At 46.4% G+C, this 23,661-nt stretch overlaps 1 protein-coding gene and 1 pseudogene across 1 annotated transcript; both read right to left on the bottom strand.

Annotated features, from left to right (window-relative positions):
* Positions 1-3,535: 3,535 nt before the first annotated feature.
* On the bottom strand, positions 3,536-9,702 carry LYPD5 (LY6/PLAUR domain containing 5). The gene is made up of 6 exons (XM_045441369.1): positions 9,648-9,702; positions 7,576-7,803; positions 5,724-5,852; positions 5,063-5,239; positions 4,716-4,862; positions 3,536-4,372 (listed from the first exon to the last, which is right to left on the bottom strand). Exons 1-6 carry the CDS (start codon positions 9,700-9,702, stop codon positions 4,110-4,112), a joined length of 999 nt encoding a protein of 332 aa, XP_045297325.1. The 3' UTR covers positions 3,536-4,109.
* Positions 9,703-15,823: 6,121 nt separating this feature from the next.
* Positions 15,824-20,187, bottom strand: LOC123578508 (annotated as a pseudogene).
* Between the last annotated feature and the right edge of the window lie 3,474 nt (positions 20,188-23,661).

Raw genomic sequence — 23,661 nt, 5'->3', positions numbered from 1 at the left:
TTTAACACATTATCTAACATGCAAGGGGTTCATGTCTTGAGATGGTTAACTGAAGTCTTCTTTATCCCTTTGCTCTTTGGTTGTAACCAAATAAATAACTTTAAGACAGGGATATGTGTTAGTTTTCTCCACTCCACCCATTTTGTCATTTCTGCACCAAGAAAGTGCTTTTAAAAAAATTTTAGGGGCACCTGGGTGGGTCAGTCTGTTGAGTGTCGACTTTTGTTTCTGCTCAGGTCTTGATCTCAGAGCTGTGGGATTGAGCCCTGCATCAGGCCCTGCACTGAGTGTGGAGCCTACTTGTAAGTGTCTCTCTCTCTTTCTCTCTCTCTCTCCCTTTGCCCCTCTCCCCCACTCGCGCGCGCTCTCTCTCTCCCTAAAATAAAAAAAAATTAAAAACTATTATAAAAATTTAAAACATTTTATGGAAAATAATATACATATAGAAAGAACACAAATCATCAGCAAATAGCTGAGTGAATTCTTGGATCAAGAAACACAAGGGCCAGACCCCAGAAATCCTCTTGTCCCCTCTTTCAGCCACTGAGAATCTTGACTTCTAATTGTATACCTTAGTGTTGCCCAGTTTGGAACTTGTTATAAATGGAATCGTACAGAATGGTCTCTTGTGTGTCTTATCCTTTTGCTTGACATCGTTTGCGAGACTCATCCATGGTGTTGCATGTAGGAGCAGACTGTTCATTCTCATTGCTGTATAGCACTCCACTATGTGATGAGGGCACAATTTATCTGCTGTTTATAGTTATTTTGATTGTTTCTAGTTTGTGGTTATTATGAACTCTTCAGCTAGGAACATTCTAGGACATGTCTTTTGGAGGAAATATATAAACTAATGTCCGTTGGGGAAATACACCCAGGTATACTCACGTGTTCTGTGTCCCGAGGAAGGGCTCTGTGCAAACAGAAATGTTTTTAGTTTAAGCAGAATCTAACTCAACATGTGCAATCATCCAACTGTTGATTCTCACTCCCATCCATCTGTCCCTGTCTTTGGTAAATGGCACCACCATTTCCCCTATTCTTCAGGTCAAAACCTTGGAATCATCTTGAGTCTTTTTTTTCCCCCTTCATACTCATCAGCCAATGTATCAAGTCTTGTCAGTTCTACCAACAAAACCCATCTCTCATCTAATCCCTTACACTACCTCTGTGGCTATCCCAATCATTACTCGCCTGGACTGGTGCAGTAGCCACCTCACAGGCCCTGGTTTCCATTCTTGCCACAGGGATCTTTTTTATTTTTTTTTTTTTTAATTTTTTTTTTCAATGTTTATTTATTTTTGGGACAGAGAGAGACAGCGCATGAACGGGGTAGGGGCAGAGAGAGAGGGAGACACAGAATCGGAAACAGGCTCCAGGCTCTGAGCCATCAGCCCAGAGCCTGACGCGGGGCTCGAACTCCCGGACCGCGAGATTGTGACCTGGCTGAAGTCGGACGCTTAACCAACTGCGCCACCCAGGCGCCCCACACAGGGATCTTTTTTAAATGGAAAGCATGTACACAAGAGGACATGCTCTTTGACTCCATTTATATGGCATTCAATATTAGGCAAAATTGATGTATGCTAGAAGTCAGAGTAATGGCTACTTCCAGGGTAGGAAGTGTCTGTGAAGGGCTATGTGGGAGGATTTGTGGACAGGGACTGGAAGTGTTCTGTATCTTGATCTAGTGGAGGTCACTCAGGGGTATACATATGGAAAAATGGCTTTATGCATTTTACTTTATGTATTTCATGTTTCAATGAAATTGAATTATACATGCTTAAAATTATATATGCATATTATAATACATAACATTATGTACACAGTATGCAAGATATAATAATATACTATACATATAATATTATATAATGTATATTTATGTAAAACATGGAAGCCCCCTGATGTAAATTCTCCAAAGGATTCTGTGTCAGTATGGAATCAGTCAGAAAAACAGAACCAGCCGGAGATATGTATTAAGAGATTTATGGCAAGGAATTGGCTCATGTGATTGTGCACGCTGGCCAGGCGAGTTCAAAATCCATAAAGTAGGCTGTCAGGAGAGGTAGGCTGGAACTCTTGGGCATGGGCTGAAGATGCTGTCTACAGGCAGATTTCTTTTTCAGGCAAGCCTCAGCTCTGCTTTCAAGGAGTTTTCAGCTGGCTGAGTCAAGCCCACCCAGATGATCTTGCATAATCTCCCTTACTCACAGTCCACTGACCATGGACTATAATCACATTTACAAAACACCTTTGCAATGACACTGAGACTAGTGTTTGAATGAATAATGGAGACTGCAGCCTAGCCAAGTGGACACATCAGGCTGACCATCCCATCTTCGAACCACATTTGCAATAAAACCCAAAGTCTACTTCCTGCACTAGCAAGGTCAGTTTCTTGACGGTAGGGACACTTAAAAAAAATTTTTTTTTTCATTTTTGAGAGAGAGAGAATGAATGGGGGAGGAGCAGAGAGAGAGGGGGACAGAAGATCTGAAGCAGGCTCCAGGCTCTGAGTTGTCTGCACAGAGCCCAACGCGGGGCTCAGTCTCACGAACCGGGAGATCGTGACATGAGCCAAGATCAGACGCTCAACTGACTGAGCCACCCAGGCGCCTTAGGCAGGGACTTTCTTGCCTGTTTCATTCATTGTCGTATGCTCAGAAATTTGAACAGCGTCTGGCACATGGCAGGTGCTCAATAAATATGATGAATGAATGGATATTGACATCCAGCTTCCCCTTTTATGTCAGGATGTGTAGACATCTAGAACCCTTCTCCCGTGGACCTCTTCAGAAGGTAGAGGCATCTCTGAGATGCTTTCCTCTTCGTAAGGCTGCCTGTTAAGGAAGTTAGAAGATGTGGGGACCCATCCTTGCTCTGCCACTTACTCTGAAAATCACTATTTCTCACCATGCCTTGGGCAACTTGTCTGCCAAATGGGGATGCAACTCCCTTTCTTGTGTGCCTCTCGGCGTCATTGGGAGGATTGGGTGGAAAGGTTGTGGAAAGACATTGTAAAGCACGTGCACAAGAGGACATGCTGTAGGATTCCGTGTGTGTGAAGTTCACGTGTTGACATAAGTTTCCTGCACACCCCGTGGTCCTTCCTGCCTCTAGATCTGTGTCCAACCTGTCTTCTCTGCCTAAGATGCCCTTCCTCCTGCTTCTCTTGGCCAAGACCTCTTTATTCCTTTAGGGGTTTGCTTAAGATTCACTTCTTCCAGGAAGTCTTCCCCAATCTCCACAGCTTGGAGAATTCTTCCTGGTTCAGCTTTGCCTTGAGTGTTTTTTTTTTCTGTTAAATTCATCAACACCTGTGTGTTTGGGAGGTAGAATGGCCTCATGGTTGATGGGGTTGGGAGTCACGCTCTGGGCTCTCCATTCACGAGACACACAAGCTTGAGCAGGTGCCCTCACCCCTCATTTGCTCATGGGGATCGTGACAATGGCCCATTCACGTTGGGCGGCTGTCATGTTCCAATTATTCCATGGGCATCCCCTTAGATTTTGACCACAACCACTGCAAAGTAGATCTTGTCATTATTGGAGGTTTTATTTTCACCTCTGCCTTATAGGTGAGAAAGGTGCAGAGAGGTCAAGTAACAAGCCCAAGGTCACCCACAGGCTAAAGGGTAGAGCTGGGACTCAAACCCATGCAGGCTGGCTCCAGAGTTTGGGCTCCTAGCTTCTAGGACATGCTGCCTCTTGAACCTCTCACGGCGATACTAACAAAGACATTGTCGTAGCCCCAAGCTGGCTCTGGAGGGACAGGACAGGAAACCAGGTGGTGGGGTGCCGGGGCCTGACTGGTGCTCAGTAATAGCTATTATTAGGATTGCTCTTCATGTGGACCAGGATGTGGCTGTTTCTCCCCACCATGGGATGATGGGGACCTTTCCCAATTTCTTCCAGACATGATAATCAGATCAGGCCTGCAGGGTAGGGGTAGGGAAGGGAGGGAGAGAGACAGACAGACAAGAGGGCAACTGTTGTTTGACATCATTTCCCAGTGAGCCACATTACAGAGGCTGAAGTTGTGTGAAGCTGGGAGTAGTGGGTCCGTGACTGCCCCCAGCATCCTGCTCATGAAGAGGCTGGAGGGGCTTCTAGGAGGAGGGCAGGAGGGGGCCTCCAAGAGTGGCAGCCAGCAGGGGGACCATGAGGAGCAGGGCCATGCCGTGGGGCGCCTGGGAAGGGGTGGCAGCAGCCGAGGCGGTGGTGAAGGACTGGGTCACGGAGTCCCTGTTGCAGAGTTGCCCCTCACAGCAGGAGCCCTGAAGGTCAATGTTTGTCCAGGGACTGGAGGTGCCCTTGATGGTGCAGGACGGCCGGTGGCAGGTCCTGATGTATACTGGGACTGAGAAATTGCCTGGACGGGGGGTAGTGAGGAGGGGTGAGAACTGAGGGAGGCAGCTACACCTGAACTCACCTCAGAGGCCAGGGCCACAAACAGGTCCTCAGACTTCCCATCTCTCCTCAGACTAGGACCCTGCCTCCTCCCTCAGACCAGGGACATGGCTTCTTCCTACAGACTGGGCCATGCCTTCTCCTTCCAGACCAGGGCTCTGCCTCCTCCCTCAGACCAGACCCATGCCTCTTTCCTTAGACCAGGTCCATGTCTCCCTGTCAGGCCTGTCTGGTGCCTCTACCCTCAGGCCTGCCCTGCCTCCACACCCTTTGCCCAGGCTCTGCCCCCACTCCCAGCCCCTCACCGACAGTCATTTGGCCATTGCCCTGGAAGCAGACGCTTTGGTCCTGGTGACACTGGACCCGTCGGGATTTCTCCGGGGTGCAGTCCTCCGGGTGGATCCCCAGGCAGGCGTAGCACTCCATGCCGCTGAGAGTCGGCGGGTTGGGCGCTGGCAAGAGAGCGTAGACGCACACTCAGGGAATGGTTTCGAGATACGGTCGTGCGGGTTGCGCACTGCATCGTGGCTTCAGCCTAGTCCGACGTGAAGGCCTGAGTCCTAGCGGGGGGGCGGGGCTAGTGGGGACCACGCCCCTCCCTGCCCGGGCCGGGGCCCCTCCCAGCCGCTCCCAGCCCCGCCCTCCGGCTCACCCGGGCTCAGATTGGGGATGGTGTCGTGGGTCATGAGGTCGGCGTTGCACAAGTCGGTCGTGCAGCCGCGCACCACCGAGTAGTCGGGAGGCAGCGCGCGGTCGTCGGACAGCATCTCGCCCGTAGGCGGGCCTGTCCAGCAGCCCTTCTGTACCACGGTCACCGTGGCGCGGTACCCTGGGGGCGGGAGGGGACCGGGGCCTGGAGCGCTGCCTCGTCCCTGCCTTCTTCCTCCTCCCCCACCTCTCCGGGCTCGACCTCTCCCTCTAGCCTCCAGTCTCTCCCTCCTCCTCCGCTCTTCTCTCGCACTCACCTCGCCTCTCCCTTTCCTTCCTCTCCCTTCAAACTCCTATTTCCCCCACACCTCCTCCCTTCCGCAACCCTTTCTGCCCCTCTCCCCCCTCCTCCTCGCTCGTGCTGTCTCCTCCTACCCCACTCACGCCCCTCATCCCCAGTTTTTCTCCCACCCCTCCCTCCTCCTCCCTGCCTCGACCTCCGCTCTCCGTCCATAGCCGTCCCCTCGTCTTCTCCCCAGTCCCTCCAACCCCTTGGCTCTCGCCCTCTGCCCCCCTCCATCCCTAATCTCTGATCTCGGTCTCTGCCCCACCCCTTTCCCTTCTGCGCGCGCTTCTCCTTTTTCTGCCATTTCTCCATCCCTCACCAGTGTCCAGGGACAAGACTGCCTCAGAGCACCCGTGGGGACAGGAGATGTTGTGGAATTTCACGGCACTGAGGTCAAAGGGCCCGAAGTAGATGTGTTGAAAGCTGTAGCATTGCTGGGCTTGGGACTCTGCCGAGAGAAGCAGGGTGGGGGGTGGGGGGGTGGTGGTGAGAGGACCAGGCTGGGTTTGGGGCTGTTCCAGGAACTCCCCCCTGCGAGTGACAGTCTCACCAGCCAGGCTGCTCTGCTCTGAGGGGAGCCAGGCCTCGTTGCGGTCAGAGAATCGGGGTCTGCCACTGTGGTTGGTCATGACTGTGTCTACCTCCGGGCACAGTATTGGCCTCTGTGCATCTGCCAGGCCTGGTTCCCTCCCCCAGGTGTTCCGGATCTCCACCCTCCTCCAGGAAGCCCTCTAAGATTTAAATAAAGGAGGAAATGATTCACTCCTGCTCTGCCTGTCCGTCTCCCAGCTAAACTCAGGAGGTCCTAGCACTAAAAGGCCATGGATAGAAAATAGACCTCAGCATAGGCAATGGGATGTGCCATCTTGTACTACAAATATACACACACAGCCAGCCCCGGGGGATACACTCACAAAACTAAAACACTGACATAAACACAACATAACGAAATTGGCACAGGCTCATGCACGGCTCACAAACAGACCCAGAATCTGCTGAGCGTTCGTGCAGAGTTCTACGTTCCCACGTAAGACAAGTACTGCCCAGACCCTCCAATGGAAACTTCCCCAACCAAGACACGTGACAGAAAATGTACGATGCGGAGCCAAGAACAACACGCAGAGAGACCCAGGGACAGAGGAAGTCATACCCAGAGGGAGAGACAAGTAACGGCCTCAAGCGTCATAGACACAAATAAAACGAGAGATCACAATTACGCGAAGTTAGAGATCCAAAAAAGAGGGCCACGAAAACATACAGTTTAAAGCCATAAACAGGTACAAGACGCAGGAGAGACATAGGCGTAGATACACAGAGAGACGGGCGCGAGTGAAGATACCCGAGCACATATGCGCACAGACACAAATGCGGGCCTGCCAATCCCAGGGACGCACAAACACAAGGTGGCAGAGACGTGCAAAATTATGCACGCCCCTCCTTTGCAAAGAGAGTGAAACTCAGAGGAAACAGACCCATAGAGCATTTGTTCAAGCACTTGCTCACAGGTGAGATCTGGTACAGACACACACACACACACACACACACACACACACGCCCAGAGACCCACTGGCCACGCCCACATGGACACACACACAGAAACGGCACTCCGTTCGGTGGATGAGCAGACACACACAGTGGCCGGGGTGCAGGCTCAGCCTCCTTCCCCGGCTCAACTCCCGTCTTAGGAGCCACTTCACTCCTGATGGGAGTATGTCCCTGTCCTTACTCAAACTGGGGGAAGGGGTTGCCTGAGGATGAGGCCAAAGTTCTCTGCCAGGTCTAGAAAGAGCCCCCAGGGGTCCCCAGAAGTACCCTTGAATGGGGACATGGGCAGAGAGGATGGGAGGCTGCAGCAGTGGAGAGAGAGAGAGACGCCAGAGAAAATGGCTGATGGGAGGGAGAACAGAGGAGAGGAAGACACAGGAGGAGGACGCAGTCTCCAGGCCGCATCTCCCTCAGACCCAGGAGTCCAAACCCCCAGCCCCTTCCCTTTCAGACCCAGGGATCCAGTCCCCCAGCCCAACCCCCCTCAGACCCAGGGGTTCAGGCCCCCAGTCCCCTCCTCCCTCAGACCCAGAAGTCCAGGCCCCTAGACCCTCCTCCCTCAGACCCAGGTGTCCTGCCCCCAGCCCCCCACACCTTCGTAACACTGGGCTCAGAAGTCTGGGTACCTGTCAGGCAGAACACAGCCCCAAAGAGGAAGAGCACGATGGTTCTGGGGACACCCATTGCCAGCTTGCAGAGTTGAGCTGAGCTGAGACACCGAGGACAGCTCCTCCTGCTCTGATTTCTGTCTGGCTGGTTCTCCCTGCTTAGCCCCAGGCATCCCGGCTCTTCAACCCCTGCTCGTGCTTGGGATTCCTCCACCCCCGCCCTTCCTGGCTTGGGCTGGTCTCCACCTAGGTAATCATGACTAGGCCATCATAAGTCCTTGGTGCTGAGGAAGGAGAGGGATTGGGGTCTGGATTCCTGGGTCTGAGGGAAGAGGGAGCCAGGGGCCTATAGCCCTTATTTTGGGGGATTTGTGTTTTGCAGCCTCTTTTTCTACCCTGTTCCCCACATTGTGTTCTAATCTGAGGTTGGCACAGATGGTCTCTTGATTTCTCTTCTTTTTCTCTACCAGAACACACGTTACCTGTAAACTCACACACACACACACACACACACACACACACACACACACACAATCTCCAATGCTGGGGCCCATGTCTCCAGATGCAGAGACACCAAACATCCCCTCCTCCTAGAAGCCTCTTCTGACCCTGAGCTTCCCCACTCATCCACTCACCCTCAGTCTCAGGCACCTTGTCTCCCAGCCATCATCATCCTGGGTTGGACTGCTGTTGCCTCCCCTATCAGGCTGAGAACTCCTCAGAAGCCTCAGGGATGTTTGCATTGTTGTATGAATGAATGAATCAATCAATGAATGTACAGACAGACAGGCAGTTACACATGGGATGCAGGAAGACAGTCATACTGAGGGCGGACGGATATAAATGTAGACATCCAGACAAACCCAGACATGAAGAGGGGCACCCTGATGAACAGAACGTGACTTTTTTTTTTTTTTAACATTTTTATTTATTTTTGAGACAGAGAGAGACAGAGTATGAACGGGGGAGGGCCAGAGAGAGAGGGAGACACAGAATCTGAAGCAGGCTCCAGGCTCTGAGCTGTCAGCACAGAGCCTGATGCGGGGCTCGAACTCACGGACCGTGAGATTGTGACCTGAGCGAAGTCAGACGCTCAACCGACTGAGCCACCCAGGCGCCCCTAGAACGTGACTTTAATAAACGTGTGTTACATTATTAAATGAATAAATAAAAAAATTGCAGGAGATAGAGACACAGGCAGACAATCAGAGGGACACATTATCCCTTGAGAACACGGAGAGACCCGTGTGGACAGTCAGACATGGGGCAGATGGGGACATCCAGACAGATGCCCCTGCAGGCAGTGGGGCTGAGGCAGTGACCCCAGGTCAGCATCTCCTGGCCTGGCCTGCTTCTCCCCCTTGATGGAGCTGCCTGCTGAGATCACACCCCTCACTGTTCCATGTAGGGTGGACACCAAGCAGGTGCAGAGAGAGACCAAGAGTCATAGACCCACAGATATATGGGACAGAGTTGACAGAATGGCAGTGACCAGGATGGCCTTAGTAGTTTCCTGAGCTTGATTAAATTTTACACAGCTTTCTTCCTGACTACAGGCCCCTGACTTCCCTTTTCTTAGGATACTTACGTGAGAAAAGCTGGCATTGCAAATTCTTCCTCCGTCTCCTTGAAATGTAGGTAAATCTTCCCCCAGTCTCTTAGCAGTTTTATGATCCCAGAATGTCTTTCTCAGGGACTGGGGAGCCATCGCTTTTGAAAGTCATCTTCGTGGCTCAGTTGGTTAAGCGTCCGACTTCGGCTCAGGTCATGATCTCATAGCTTGTGAGTTCAAGCCCCGTGTCAGACTCTGTGCTGACAGCTCAGAGCCTGGAGCCTGTTTCAGATTCCGTGTCTCCCTCTCTCTGACCCTCCCCCATTCATGCTCTGTCTCTCTCTGTCTCAAAAATAAATAAATGTTAAAAAAAATTTTTTAAAAAGTCATCATCATCAAAGAAGATAGTGCACACACACATGCAAACACACACACACACACACACACACACACACCACTCCATCTCCCAGGCTCTGTGGGAGGGAGGGTAGGAGCTAAACTTGAATAAGCGACAGTTAGCAAATACAGATGGCCTTACACAGAGAAAAACACTCGTAGACTCGGAAACACTCGGTGTGCCGGGCACGTCCCATGGACAGGCCCCTCTCCCATCATCCTCCAACCCTGTCCCGCCAGCCCACCCAGTGCTTAAAAACCTTCCCACATTTTGTTTTGGTGGAGTCAAGTTCAGTCTCTCTCTTCTATGGCCATAGTCTTGAGTGAAGTCTCCTGTGCCTGTTTAACTTTGGTGCAATTTTTCTGTGACAGCTGACACCCAGGCACTCGGACACTCTCCAGATCCTGGACTGTCACAGGTTGGTCATCCTTGCCCTCCTCTTGCCAAACCACTGCCTCTCCCATTGGCATCACTTCCCCAAACCCGTTTTGCATCCAAATTGTTCTTCCTGCTGCTCCAGTTCCTGCCCCAGGCTCTCTGTTGGGTGCTGGCCACACCGGAACAGGTGGAGCTAAGGGCCCCTGGAGTGTAGAGGCTGGCCAAGGACGGAGGCTGGGTTTTCTGAAGCCCCTTGGAAGGCAGAGGCTTTGGAAGTGTTCACCATGGTTCACAGTTTCAGAGATTTGAGGCTTAAAGAATCATCAGACCAGGCCATGTCGTGTGTGTGAGTATATGTATGTGGTGTGTGTGTATGAGTGTGTGTGTGTGTGTGTGTATGAGTGAGAGAGAGAGAGATTGAGAGAGAGAGAGAGAGAGAGAGAGGGTGTGTAAGTGACTGTGTGAGTGTGCGATGGTGCATATGTGATTTTGATTCTGGTAACATTTAGGTACCTTTGGAGGCTGTGAGATATTAGGTGGGAAGTACCTCTCTGTTGTGGGAGGTAGTCAAGTGGAGACTGGTGACCTACGTCTAGGGATTTGGGCAAGGCTCTTATGTTCACAGGAGGCTATCCATCATGAACTCTGAGCTCCCTGTGAACTCAGAGATCCTTTTTTTCCCCAAGTAGTTAAACTTTAGCAACCAAATAATTATTTAAGAGATTGGGGGAAAACTGAGGATGTTTGGTGGTAGCCATGAAGGTGTTATTTAAAAAACTTTTTACTGTTAGAAATTTTTAAACACACACAACCCTCCAGAGAATACCACGCTTACCCCCAAGCCTCAACAATTTTTAACATATCACTGGTCTTGTGCTACCCTTTCTTCCTTTGGTGCTGGTTAAGGCATTGAGTTGGATTCCTGCATTATTTTGCTCAAAATATTAATTTCACTTAAAACACCAGTTAAGAATAGATGATTTTCTTTTTTTTAATGTTTATTTAATTTTGAGAGAGAGAGAGAGAGAGAGAGAGAGAGAGAGAGAGAGCACAAGCAGGGGAGGGGCAAAGAGAGAGGAAGACACAGAATCCAAAACAGGCTCCAGGCTCCAAGCTGTCAGCACAGAGCCCGACGTGGGGCTTGAACCCTCGAACTGCAGGATCATGGCCTGAGCCAAAGTCGGCCACCCAGCCTACTGAGCCACCCAGGTGCCCCAAGAGTAGATGATTTTCAAAGTGTACCTTTGGCTTATGTTCCAGGTTGCAGGTCTTCACGAATGTTATGAACAATTTCTAAAAGGCTGTTGCTTGCTACTGAGAATTGAATTCCTAATGCTATGACGCCACCAAATCAACTTTCTCTTTGCATGCTGAACAGTTTCAAATTTATTTTCAATACACATATTTTCAGTATATTCCCACGTTTATTAGAAGCTGACAAGTGGTCGTAGAGTGCTTGAATGATATTTAAAAATTCAGTAGTAGTGGGGCATCTGCCTGGCTCCGTTGGTAGAGCACGCGATTTTGATCTTGGGGTTGTAACTCTGAGCCCCATGTTGGGTGTAGAGACTACTTAAAAGATGGAACCTTAGGGGCACCTAGGTGCCTCAGTTGGTTGAGTGTCCACTCTTGATTTCGACTCAGGTTATGATCTCACGGTTCACGAGATCGAGCCCTGCGTTGGGCTCTGTGGGCTCAGCGCCAAGACTGCTTGGGATTCTCTCTCTCCCCCCAACTCCTCCTCTGCTCGCACTCTCTCTCTCAAAAAATAAATAAATAAGCTTAAAAAAATAAATAAAATCTTTTAAAAATTCCGTAATATAGAAGACATTTTTGGGGTGCCTGGGTGGCTCAGTCGGTTGAGCGTCTGACTTCGGCTCAGGTCATGATCTCTCGGTTGGTGAGTTCAAGCCCTGCGTCAGGGGCTGTATTGACAGCTCAGAGCCTGGAGCCTGCTTCGGATTCTGTGTCCCCCTCCCTCTCTGCCCCTCCTCTGTTTGTGCTCTCTCTTTCTCTCTCAAAAATAAACATTCAAAAAATGTTTTTAAAAAAGAAATTTTTGCTGCATTATTTATTGTCCAGTTGGATTTATTCCTCTAAGGAGAGAGAAAGGAGGCAAGTCAGGAGGTGTTCCCGAGTCTCAGCCCCACCTCTAGATGCCTACTAGACACTGTCTGGATGTCCTCAACTACCTGGTGTTTGCGTGTCCGCAGTTCCTGTTGAATGTCTTAGAATGTTTTCCAGGATCTTCTGTTGTATTCCGTAAGCTTGCATGCACCTTTCCATTTCCGTGCACATATGCAAATATCTGGCCTCTCAAATGATCCCCCTGACACACCTCCACCAAAGTTGGTTTCCTTAAGCAGGTTAGTAAATGTGCCATCAACTATCTCCCCAAAGTGGACAAAATTCCCCAATTTTCCTACATCTAGGAATTGGTGCAGTCTGGAAATCTGCTCATCTAGCAACCATTACTAACTGATCTGTTAACTACAAGCAGGCTTTGTCAGCAAAATAATTGAGCAACAGTATTCCTTATCTTATTCAAAATGATTTCATTAGTCAAACATGCTATGATTATAATGTTTTTTTAAATGTCATCGCCTAGATAATGTGAATACCACATGTGACCAATCTTTATGTTCTGCATAAACGTTTTTTCCGTAAGTTGTCAGAATTGTGGAGCTTTGCCCTGGAGCCCACATCGCTGCTTCGCCAAAAATGGACTCATGTACATTGTGTGCCTATATTTTCTTCTATTTTCACAGAGATGCTGCCTGCAGCATCAATGTATAGTTTCTTCATATCCGATCTTATTTATTTTTTTTGTTTTTTACAGCTCAGCAGTGTTAAGTGTAGTTATTCATGTGGTTGTGCAACCGATCTCCTGGGCTTTTGTATCTTGCAAAACTGAAACTCTAGACCTTGTCTTTGGAGCCACTTTGGTCCTGATGAGTATGTGCCATATTAGTATGTCCCTAGATTGGGGGGAGGGGTTGCCTGAGGATTGCCACATTAGGTGTACAATACAGTATTGTCACAATGTCCTACAGCAGATTTCTAGAACTTACTCGTCTTCCATTGGGATGAGATGAAACTATACCTGTTGAATAGCATCTCCCCCAGCCCCCTCCCCTCAGCCCCTGGCAACCACCATTCTACTTTGTTCCTATGAATTAATTTGAATGGAAATTCAATACCTCATCTAAGTGGAATCATTATTTGTCTTTTTGTGACTGGCTTATTTCATTTAACCTGTTTTCAGGGTTCATCCACATTGTAGCACGTATCAGACTTTCCTTCCTTTTTAAGGTTGAATAACATTCCATTGCTTTTTTAATGTTTGTTTGTTTATTTATTTATTTATTTAAATGTTGATTTATTTTTGAAAGAGAGATGCAGGTGTGAGTGGGGGAGGGGCAGAGAGAGAGAGAGGGAGACACAGAATCGGAAACCGGCTCCAGGCTCTGAGCTGTCAGCACAGAGCCCGACCTGGGGCTCAAACCCATAAACCATGAGATCAGACCTCAGCTGAAGTTGGATGTTTCACCGACTCAGCCACCCAGGCTCCCCGAATAACATTCCATTGTATGTATATATCACGTTCTGTTCATGCATGCATCCGTCCTTGTACACACAGATTGTTCCAGCCTCTTGGCTATCATTGTGCATAATGCTGCCGCGAACACGGGCGTACAAACGTCTGTTGGGGACCCTGCTTTGAATTCCATTGGATATATAATAAATCAGATCATAGCTTTGAGTAATGCGCACTATCGTGCCCTCACTTTCGTAGTTTCAAATATGTGATCAATGTTGCCAGTCTTTGCATGGCTGTTTGGGAGACAAGACACTGAGACAGAGGTCAGTGCTCAGGACCTTGGGACCAACAATCGTGGAAGGGAGGTGAAGGAGCAGGACTGGACAGAGGGAGAAGTTGAGCTGTAATTCATTCTCAACAAAGTCTAGGTCCACCCCCGGGGAACTCTCAGTAGCTGAGGTGATCCCCGTGGGAACAGCCACTGAGAGAGGCAAGGCCTTCATTCCTGAACAGGTCTTAGAAATCATGTTTCTGGGGCGCCTGGGTGGCTCAGTCGGTTAAAGCGTCTGACTTCAGCTCAGGTCACGATCTCGCGGTCCGTGAGTTCGAGCCCCGCGTCGGGCTCTGGGCTGATGGCTCAGAGCCTGGAGCCATTTTCTGATTCTGTGTCTCCCTCTCTCTCTGCCCCTGCCCCGTTCATGCTCTGTCTCTCTCTGTCTCAAAAATAAATAAAACGTTAAAAAAAAAATTAAAAAAAAAAAGAAATCATGTTTCTACCACTATGTCCTTCAAAAGTTAAAATTTTTTACTTAAAGTGAATAATTTAAATTTTTTAATTTGTTTTTTATGCTTATTTATTTATTTTAAGAGAGAGAGAGAGAGAGAGAGAGAGGGAGAGGTGGAGAGAGGGAAAGAGAAAGTCCCAAGCAGGCTCTGCCCTGTCAGTGCAGAGCCCCATGCAGGGCTCAAACTCAAAAACCGTGAGATCATAGCTTGAGCCGAGATCAAGAATCAGATGCTGAACCGACTGAGCCACCCAGGCACCCCTTAAGGTGAATAATTTTTAAGAGCTTAAGTGTTTAATATTCAAACATTGACATTTTAAGAACTTAAACTTAGGAGTCTAATATCTGAATTAGATGGTTGGATTGGCAAAAAGCATATTAATGAAAGGATTTTTCATTTTCCCCCTTCCACTCATTTCTTGAAATTTTTCCTTCACAGTTCGTATAAGGGTAGGAGATAAATTCATGTCAATCATTAATAACTTTGCATTTAGCTACATTTTGCTGAAATAGCTGCTGTGGAAAATTTTTTTCTCCCTGCCACCTTATTTTTTTTTGCAAAAATGTATTCTGTGATCCAATTAGTTTTATGATAGCTTTCCATTTTCAAGTCGTGATTATTTTTTCCTTCTTGATAGATGTCAAATAGGGTTGATATTTTACCATAGAATCTTAACATCTTAAAATAATATGTAGATGACAAGTCAGTAAACTTAATAATAGTTAATTTCTATACTGATGAAATTGTTAAAGCAATAATAAACAACTGCTATAATAATATAATTAACAGACTGTTGAGCAATACTCTTCAATTTCCACCCACAAACATTCTTTGTGGATTACTAAGGGTAAATTGGGTATTAATTATTATATAGTGATTCATGCCAAGTGAAAGGATGTGTGGACTTAAATTTGGAACTCAATAATTCTAGTCTGGTATGGCAAATAATTAGAAAATATGAACTGCAGTATGAAATGCTGAACGCGGCCAAAGCTCAGCCACCAAGCGGGATTTTTTTTTTTCTCATTTAACTTTTGTTTTAATGGCTTTCAAAATTCTGCGACAGATTTTTGGTTCAATTGCTTCCACTAAGAAGTACTGATTTTAAAAACAAATAACTTGGCGAGGCTGGGTGGCTCAGTTGGTTAAGCATCTGACTTCAGCTCAGGTCATGATCTCACAGTTCATGGGTTCGAGATCTGCATCGGGCTCTGTGCTGACAGCTTGGAGCCTGGAGCCTCCTTTGCATTCTGTGTCTCCCTGTCTCTCTGCCCCTCCCCCGTTCACTCTCTGTCTCTCAAAAATAAATAAACGTTAAAAAAATTTTAAAAAAACCTAATAACTTAAAACTGCCACACACACACAAACCCACGCACGCATAAATGACCCACAAAACATTCTCCTTTCCTTCTGAAGGTTTTACGATGCATTGTTATCATTAACCAGTCTTTTTTCCCTAAGTTTCTTTACTTATTTTGAGAGAGAGTGAGAGAGAGAGAGAGAGAGAGAGAGAGAGAGACCCAAACAGGCTCTGCACTGCCAGCACAGGGCCTGATTCGGGGCTCGAACTCAGAAACTGAGATCATGACCTGAGCCGAAACCAAGAGTTGGACGCTTATCCACCTGAGCCACCCAGGTGCCCTCATTAACCAACGTCTTACTATCAAGCTTAAAAGACCAACTGACACAAACAGTTTTGAGACCATTTTTCCACCACTGATTAAGACTGGGGCGGCAGTTATTGGGGATTCCATTCATTTAGCCTTCTGAGCCTTCTGGCCAGGCTCGGTGACCTTGCCAGCCCCAGCTGCCTTCTTGTCCACTGCTTTGATGACATCCACAGCAACCATCTGTCTCACGTCACTAACAGCAAAAACGGCCCGCCAGGAGGATAGTCAGAGATGCTCTCAACACACATACACGGCTTGCCAGGAGCCGTATCAACAAAGGCAGCATCACCAGATTTCAAGAACTCGGGGCCATCTTCCAACTTTTTTCCAGAATGACGATCAATCTTCTCTTTCAGCTCAGCAAACTTGTGAGCAACGTGGGCCGTGTGACCATTCAGCACAGGTGCATATCCGGCACTGATGTGGCCCGGATGGTTCAGGATAATCACCTGAGCTGTGAAGCCAGCTGCTGCCATCGGTGGGTCACTTCTGCTGTCACCAGCCACACTGCCGTGACGAACATCTTTAACAGATTTGTTCTTGACCCTGAAGCCCACGCTGTCCTCAGGAAGAGCCTCGCTCAAAGCTTCATGGTGCATTTCAACAGACTTTACTTCAGTTGTAACCTTGACTGGAGCAAAGGTGACCACCATGCTGGGTTTAAGAGCACCGGTCTCCACTCGGCCCACAGGGACAGTACCGATACCATCAGTTATGTGGACATCCTGGAGGGGCAGACGCCAGGGCTTGTCAGTTGGACAAGTAGGTGGCAGAATGCAATCCAGAGCCTCAAGCAGTGTGGTTCCCCTGGCATTGCCATCTTTGCGGGTGACTTTCCATCTCTTGAACCAAGGCCTGTGAGCGACTGGGCTCCAGCTCGTTGTCACCATTCCAACCCCAAATTGGCAAACATGCAACTGTGCTGGGGTTGTAGCCAATTTTCTTAATATAGGTGCTGACTTCCTCAACAATTTCCTCGTATCTCTTCTGGCTGTAGGCTGGCTCAGTGGAACCCATGTTGTCAACACCAACAATTAGTTGTTTCACGCCCAGTGTGTAAGCCAGAAGAAGGGCATGCTCATGGACGGGTCTGCCCATTCTTGGAGGTGCCTGCTTCAAATTCGCCACCAGCAGCAGCAATCGGGACAGCACAGCCAGCCCTAGAAGTGCCTGTAATTACGTTTTTTTTTTTTTATTTAATTTTTTTTAACGTTTTATTTATTTTTGAGACAGAGAGAGACAGAGCATGAACGGGGGAGAGGCAGAGAGAGGGGGAGACACAGAATCGGAAGCAGGATCCAGGCTCTGAGCCATCAGCCCAGAGCCCCACGCGGGGCTCGAACTCACGGACCGCGAGATCGTAACCTGAGCTGAAGTCGGACGCTCAACCGACTGAGCCACCCAGGTGCCCCGCCTGTAATTACGTTTTTGATAAGGTCTCTGTGTCCTGGGGCATCAGTGATGATCACATGATACTTGCTGGTCTCAAATTTCCACAGGGAACGATCAATGGTGATAACCACGTTCGTGTTCAGCTTTCAGTTTATCCAAGACCCAGGCATATGTCAAGGAACCTTTCGCATCTCAGCAGCCTCCTTCTCAAAATTTTCAATAGTTCTTTTGTCAGTCCCATCACATCTGTAGATCAGATGCCCAGTAGTGGTAGGCTTGCCCAAATCTACGTGTCCAATGACATAATATGAGCCTTTTCCTTTCCTGTTTCGGTTTAGGTTTAGTGGTGGTTTTCATACCTGCGTTCTGGTGGCAAAACCATTATGGAAAAAAGGGGATTAAAAAAAAAATGCTCTGCACGTCAGGTGAAAAGCAAATCCTTGTTCAGAAGCACAGGCTATTTTAGATTATATGAGATCAACAATGTCTTTCCATTTTCTTTCTTTTTTTGTGAGTATTTTAAAAAAATTTGTTTTTATTAATTTATAATTATTCTTTTTTGAGGTGTAATTGACATACATTATATTAGTTACAGGTGTAAAACATAATGATTCAATATTTTTATATATTGCGGGGCACCTGGGTGGGTTGTATGGTTAAGCATCTGACTCTTGACTTCGGCTCAGGTCATGATCTCATGGTTCTTGAGTTCAAGCCCCACATCAGGCTCCGCACTGACAACTTGGAGCCTGCTTGGGATTCTCTCTCTCCCTCTTTCTTTGCCCCTCCCCTACTGTCTCTCTCAAAATAAATAAATCAACTTAAAAAATGTTTGTATGTATTGCAAAATGATCACCAGAAATCACATATTACATGTGTCACCATACAAGGTCTTTCCTTTTTTTTTTTTTTTTTTTTTTTGAGAGAGAGAGAGACAGAGAGAGAGAAGGAATTGGGGAAAGGGGCGGAGAGAGAGGAAGAGAGAATCTTAAGCAGGCTCCATGCCCATTGTGGAGCCTGACACAGGGCTTGATTTCATGACCCTGAGATCATGACCTGAGCCACCCAGGTGCTCCAAGGTCCTTCCATTTTCAAGCTGATTTCTCCTAAGTGGTAGCTACCAACATGTTGGACCAAGACACTTTGCTGCCATCTGCTGGAGTATGATTGCAATAAATTATAATTTACTTTGCAGTCAGCAAAAGAATAACAAAATACACAAATATTTGCCAAAAAATGGTTTCAAAATAATTAAGATGTCTGTGATGTGAATGGCACCTCTTGAAGTATAAGGCTCTTTCTTGTACAGTGTCCAACATGAACAACTGTACATGGTGACTGTGGAAAGGCACACACAAGTGGGACAGGTGTTGAGGGAGAATCGACTGATAACAAAGTGGAAGACAGTCAGAAGGCTTCTAGGAAGAGATCCATAGCTAGGAGTAGCAGGACTTGGAAATTAGATAAGAGTGAATTTTAGGACCATCTAAAGGTGTGTTTGGGGTTAGGGGTCGGCAATCAAAGTGGAAGGAATTATTGGAAGGTGATCAGGTGTGTGACAAGAGATGCAGGCTCTACTCTGCATTTACTGTGTCCTTAAGAGAATCCTTCCTCTTCCCTGAGTTCTTTTTCTCCCTTTGGATGTGGGAGAGGGCAGGAGTTGCTGCATTCTAGGAGCCCTGCCCTCTTTGACCTTCCAGGATCTCCAGGAATGGGTCAGGATGAGGGGTGGGGTCATAGGTTCTCCTTGTAGGAGCAGAGATGGCTGAACTTTAGGGGGGACTTGGCCATGTTCTGGCCACACCAGTGTATACACCCACCCCCAGTCTGCACTGGTGTGTGGAGGGACCAGAGGATCTCAGGAGAATGCTAGGAGGAACCCTCAGAAGAGTCTCCTTTACCCCTGGATTCCTCCGTTTGTATCCACAACCTTCTGGATATGCCAAGCTCCCTCTATATTCCAAACTTCTCTGCCTTTTCCAAGGATCTCCATTGCTTACCCTTTCTCGGCCCTTCCACCTCTCCCCCATCATAGATTCCCTTACTCCCCTTGTGCCCCTTCCCCCTACCACAGCTTTCTTCCCCCTACCTCTGTCTCAGTTCTAGAACTATTTCCCCAGCCTTGCTTCCACTCCCACCCCTTTTTATCCACCTCTTTCTTTTTGCTTTTCCCAAGCTTCCCACTCTCTCCAAGCTGACCTTCCAGCCCCCCTCTTCCCCTGCCTGTCATTTCCTGGCCCTTCTTTCCTGGGTCCATGCCACTGCCCCCACCTGAGGTTGCCAGATGAAATATAGGATGCTAATTTAAATCTGAGTTTCTGGTAAACAGCAGATAATTTATAGTATAACTATGTCCCAAATATTTTACGGTGCATACTTATACTATTTATCTGAAACTCAAATTTTATTAGGTGTCTGTATTTTTATTTGCTCTATCTCACAAATCTACTCTTGTCTCTCCCCAACTTCCGTGGCCATGTTCACACCACCCAGACTGGTCTCCTTGAAGACCCTGCAGCTCTCAGGCAGGCAGTCCAGTGCTCCTCCCCAAACCCCCCAACTCCATCCAGCTTATTCGCTCCTCACCAGCCACTCTGGGCGTCCTCACAACCCAGCAACGTAAGGGTTATCACCAGACAATGCAGGGGACCTGCAGGACATTGCACAGCTCTGTGGCCGGTATTAGTTCTGTTTGGTTGTACTAGGGCATATTCATTGTTATGTGGTTCATTCCACTGAAACGTTTGTTTATCGTTAGGTCTTTACCATTCTGACTTAATTAGCGTAGCTTTAGAATAAGTCTTGAAATAAAGTGGTATAAGTTCTCCTTTTTCTTCAAGACTGTCAGGGCTGGGGTGCCTCAACAGTTGGTTGAGAGTTCCACTTCAGCCCAGGTCACGATCTCACGGTTCATGTGTCCGAGCCCCTCGTCAGTCTCTGTGCTGACACCTCAGAGCCTGGAGCCTGCTTTGGAGTCTGTGTCTCCCTCTCTCTCTCCCCCTCCCCTGCTCACACTCTGTGCCTCTCTCTCTCTCTCTCTCTCGAAAATAAATAAACACTAAAAAAAAAAAAAAAAAAAAAAAAAAGACTGTCAGAGTTATTCTGAGACTTTCCATATATATTTTAGAATTATCAACTTATATTTTTAAAAGCTAGCTGGGATTTTTATTGGAATTGTGTTGAATCTATAGATTCCTTTGGAGAGAGTTGACGGGCTAACAGTGCAGAGTCTCCAGTCCATGAGTATCATATATCTCTCTATGTATTTGTCTTCAATTTTTCAAAGCCAGCATTTTATAGCATTTACTGTAGGCCTTGCCTATCTCCTTTTATATTTATTTCTAGATAATTTAGTTTTAATGTTTTTCAATTGAATTATAATTGACATACAATATTATATTAGTTTCAGGTGTGCAAGTCAGCGATTCCATAGTTTTATATATTCTGAAATGATTACCATACTAGTTCTACTTACCCTCTGTCACCAAAGTTATTATTATCCACTGTATTTTCTGTGCCATATATTACATTCCCCTTATTTATTTTGTAACTGGAAGTTTAAAAAAATTTTTTTTAATGTTTATTTATTTTTTAATTTTTTTTTTCATCGTTTATTTATTTTGGGGACAGAGAGAGACAGAGCATGAACGGGGGAGGGGCAGAGAGAGAGGGAGACACAGAATCGGAAACAGGCTCCAGGCTCTGAGCCATCAGCCCAGAGCCCGACGCGGGGCTCGAACTCACGGACCGCGAGATCGTGACCTGGCTGAAGTCGGACGCTTAACCGACTGTGCCACCCAGGCGCCCCTTTAATGTTCATTTTTGAGAGAGAGAGACAGAGCATGGGCAGGGGAGAGGCAGAGAGAGAGAGAGAGGGAAGGAGACACAGAATCTGAAGCAGGCTCCAGGCTCTGAGCTGCCAGCACAGAGCCCACTACGGAGCTCGAACTCACAGACCTGAGCCAAAGTCAGATGCTCCACTGATTGAGCCACCCAGGTGTCCCTATAACTGGGAGTTTTTACCTCTTCACCTCTTTTATGTATTTCCCTTGTTCCCCCGCCCTCTGGCAACCACCAGTTTGTTCTCTGTATCTATGAGTCTGTTTCTGTTTTGTTTGTTTTGTTTTTAGATTCCACATGTAAGTGAAATCATACGGTATTTGTCTTTCTCTGTCTTATTTCACTTACCCTACTACCCTTTAGTTCCATCCATGTTGTCGCAAATGGCAAGATTTCATTCATTTTTTTTACAGTTGAGTAATATTCTATTGTATATACACACCACATCTTCTTTATCTGTTCATCTATAAATGGCCACTTAAATGCTTCCATATCTTCACTACTGTAAATAGTGCTGCAATTAACTTAGGGTTGCAATTTAGTGTCTTTGTTTTCTTCAGATAAATACCCAGAAATGGAATCGCTGGACTGTGTGGCAATTCTTTTTTTTTTTTTTTTTTTATTGTATGTATGGTAATTCTATTTTTAATTTTTTGAGGAAGCTTCATACTGTTTTCCATAGTGGCTGCACCAATTTACATTAATTTACTATCCCTATCAATAGTGCATGAGGGTTCCCTTTTTTCCACATCCTTGCCACCACTTGCTACTTCTTGTCTTTTTGATGATAGCCATCCTGACAGGGGTGAGGTCGTATCTTATTGTGGTTTTGATTTGCATTTCCCTGATGGTGAGTGATGTTGAGCATCTTTGGATGTATCTGTTGGCCATCTGTATGTCTTCTCTGGAACAATGTCTATTCAGGTCCTTCACCCACTTTTAACCGGGTTGTTTGGTTTTTGTTATTGAGTTATATAAATTATTTATATATTTTGAGTATCAGCTCCTTATTGGGTATATCATTTGCCAGTATCTTCTCCCGTTTCGTAGGTTGCTTTTTCATTTTGTCGATGGTTTCCTTCATATGCAAAAGCGTTTTAGTTTGATGCAGTCCCATTTGTTTATTTTTGCTTTTGTTGTGCTTCCATGAGGAAACATATCCAAAAAAATATTGCTTAGACTGATGTTAAAGAGCTTACTGTGTATGTTTTCTTCTACGAGTTTTATGGTTTCAGGTCTTAAATTTAAGTAATTTATTTTGGTATATAGTATTAGACAGCGGTCTGGTTTCATTCTTTTTGGATGTAGTGGTCCAGGTTTCCCCAACACCATTTACTGAAGAGACCATTCCCCTGTACCCCCCACACTGTATGTTCTTGCTCAATTTGTTATAGATTAATTGGCCAGATAAGTGTGGATCTATTTCTGGGCTCTCTATTCTGATCCATTGATCTATGTGTCTGTTTTTGTGCCAGCACCACACTGTTTGAATTACTATAGCTTTGTAGTATAGTTTGAAATCAGGGCATGGGATATCTCCATCTTTGTTCTTTCTCAAGACCGCTTTGGCCGTTCAGGCTCTTTTGTGGTTCCATACAGATTTTAGGATTATTTGTTCTAGTTCTGTGAAAAATGCCATTGGTATTTTGATAGAAATTGCATTGAACCTGTAGGTTGCTTTGAATAGTATGGACCTTTTAACAATATCAATTCCTCTCATCTATGAACATGGTATATCTTCTCATTTATTTGTGTTGTTTTCAATTTCTTTCATCAATGTCTTATATTTTCAAGGTACAGGTCTTCCACCTCCTTGGTTAAATTTATTCCTAGGCATTTTATTTTTTTGGATACAATTGTAAATGTCATTGTATATATGCCATTTTGATAGTTCATTATTAGTATACAGAAATGAAGCATATTTCTGTATATTAATTTTTTATCCTGCAACTTTACTGAATTCATTTGTGATTTTTCTTTTTTTTTAAAGTTTAGTTATTTATTTTGAGAGAGAGAGGGAGAGAGAGCATGAGAGAAGGAGGGGCAGAGAGAGAGAGAGAGAGAGAGAGAGAGAGAGAGAGAATCTCAAGCTGACAGTGCAGAGCCTGAAGTGGGTTTGATCTCATGAACAATGAGATCATGACCTGAGCTGAAATCAAGAGTTGGATGGTTAAGCCACGCAGACACCCCTTCATTTATTGTTTGTAATAGGGTTTTATTTTGTGGAGTCTTTTGGGTTTTCTATATATAGTATCATGTCATCTGCAAATAGTGATAATTTTACTTCCTTTCCAGTCCGGATGCCTTTTATGTCTTTTTCTTGCCTAATTGTGGCTAGGACTTTCAATACTGTGTTGAATTAAAGTGGTGAGAGGGTCATCCTTATCTTGTTTTTCTTAGAGAAAAAACTTTCAGCTCTTCACCACTGAGTATAATGTTAGTTGTGGGTTTGTCATCTATGGCCTTTATTATGGTGAGGTATGTTTATTCTAAACCCACTTTTTTTTGAGAATTTTTAGTATAAATGGATGTTGAATTTTGTCACATG

This window comes from Leopardus geoffroyi, chromosome E2, assembly GCF_018350155.1.
Source record: "Leopardus geoffroyi isolate Oge1 chromosome E2, O.geoffroyi_Oge1_pat1.0, whole genome shotgun sequence".
Classification (NCBI taxonomy): domain Eukaryota; kingdom Metazoa; phylum Chordata; class Mammalia; order Carnivora; family Felidae; genus Leopardus; species Leopardus geoffroyi.
Note: the sequence above shows the minus strand (reverse complement) of the source record. Positions and strands in the feature narration are given on the sequence as shown.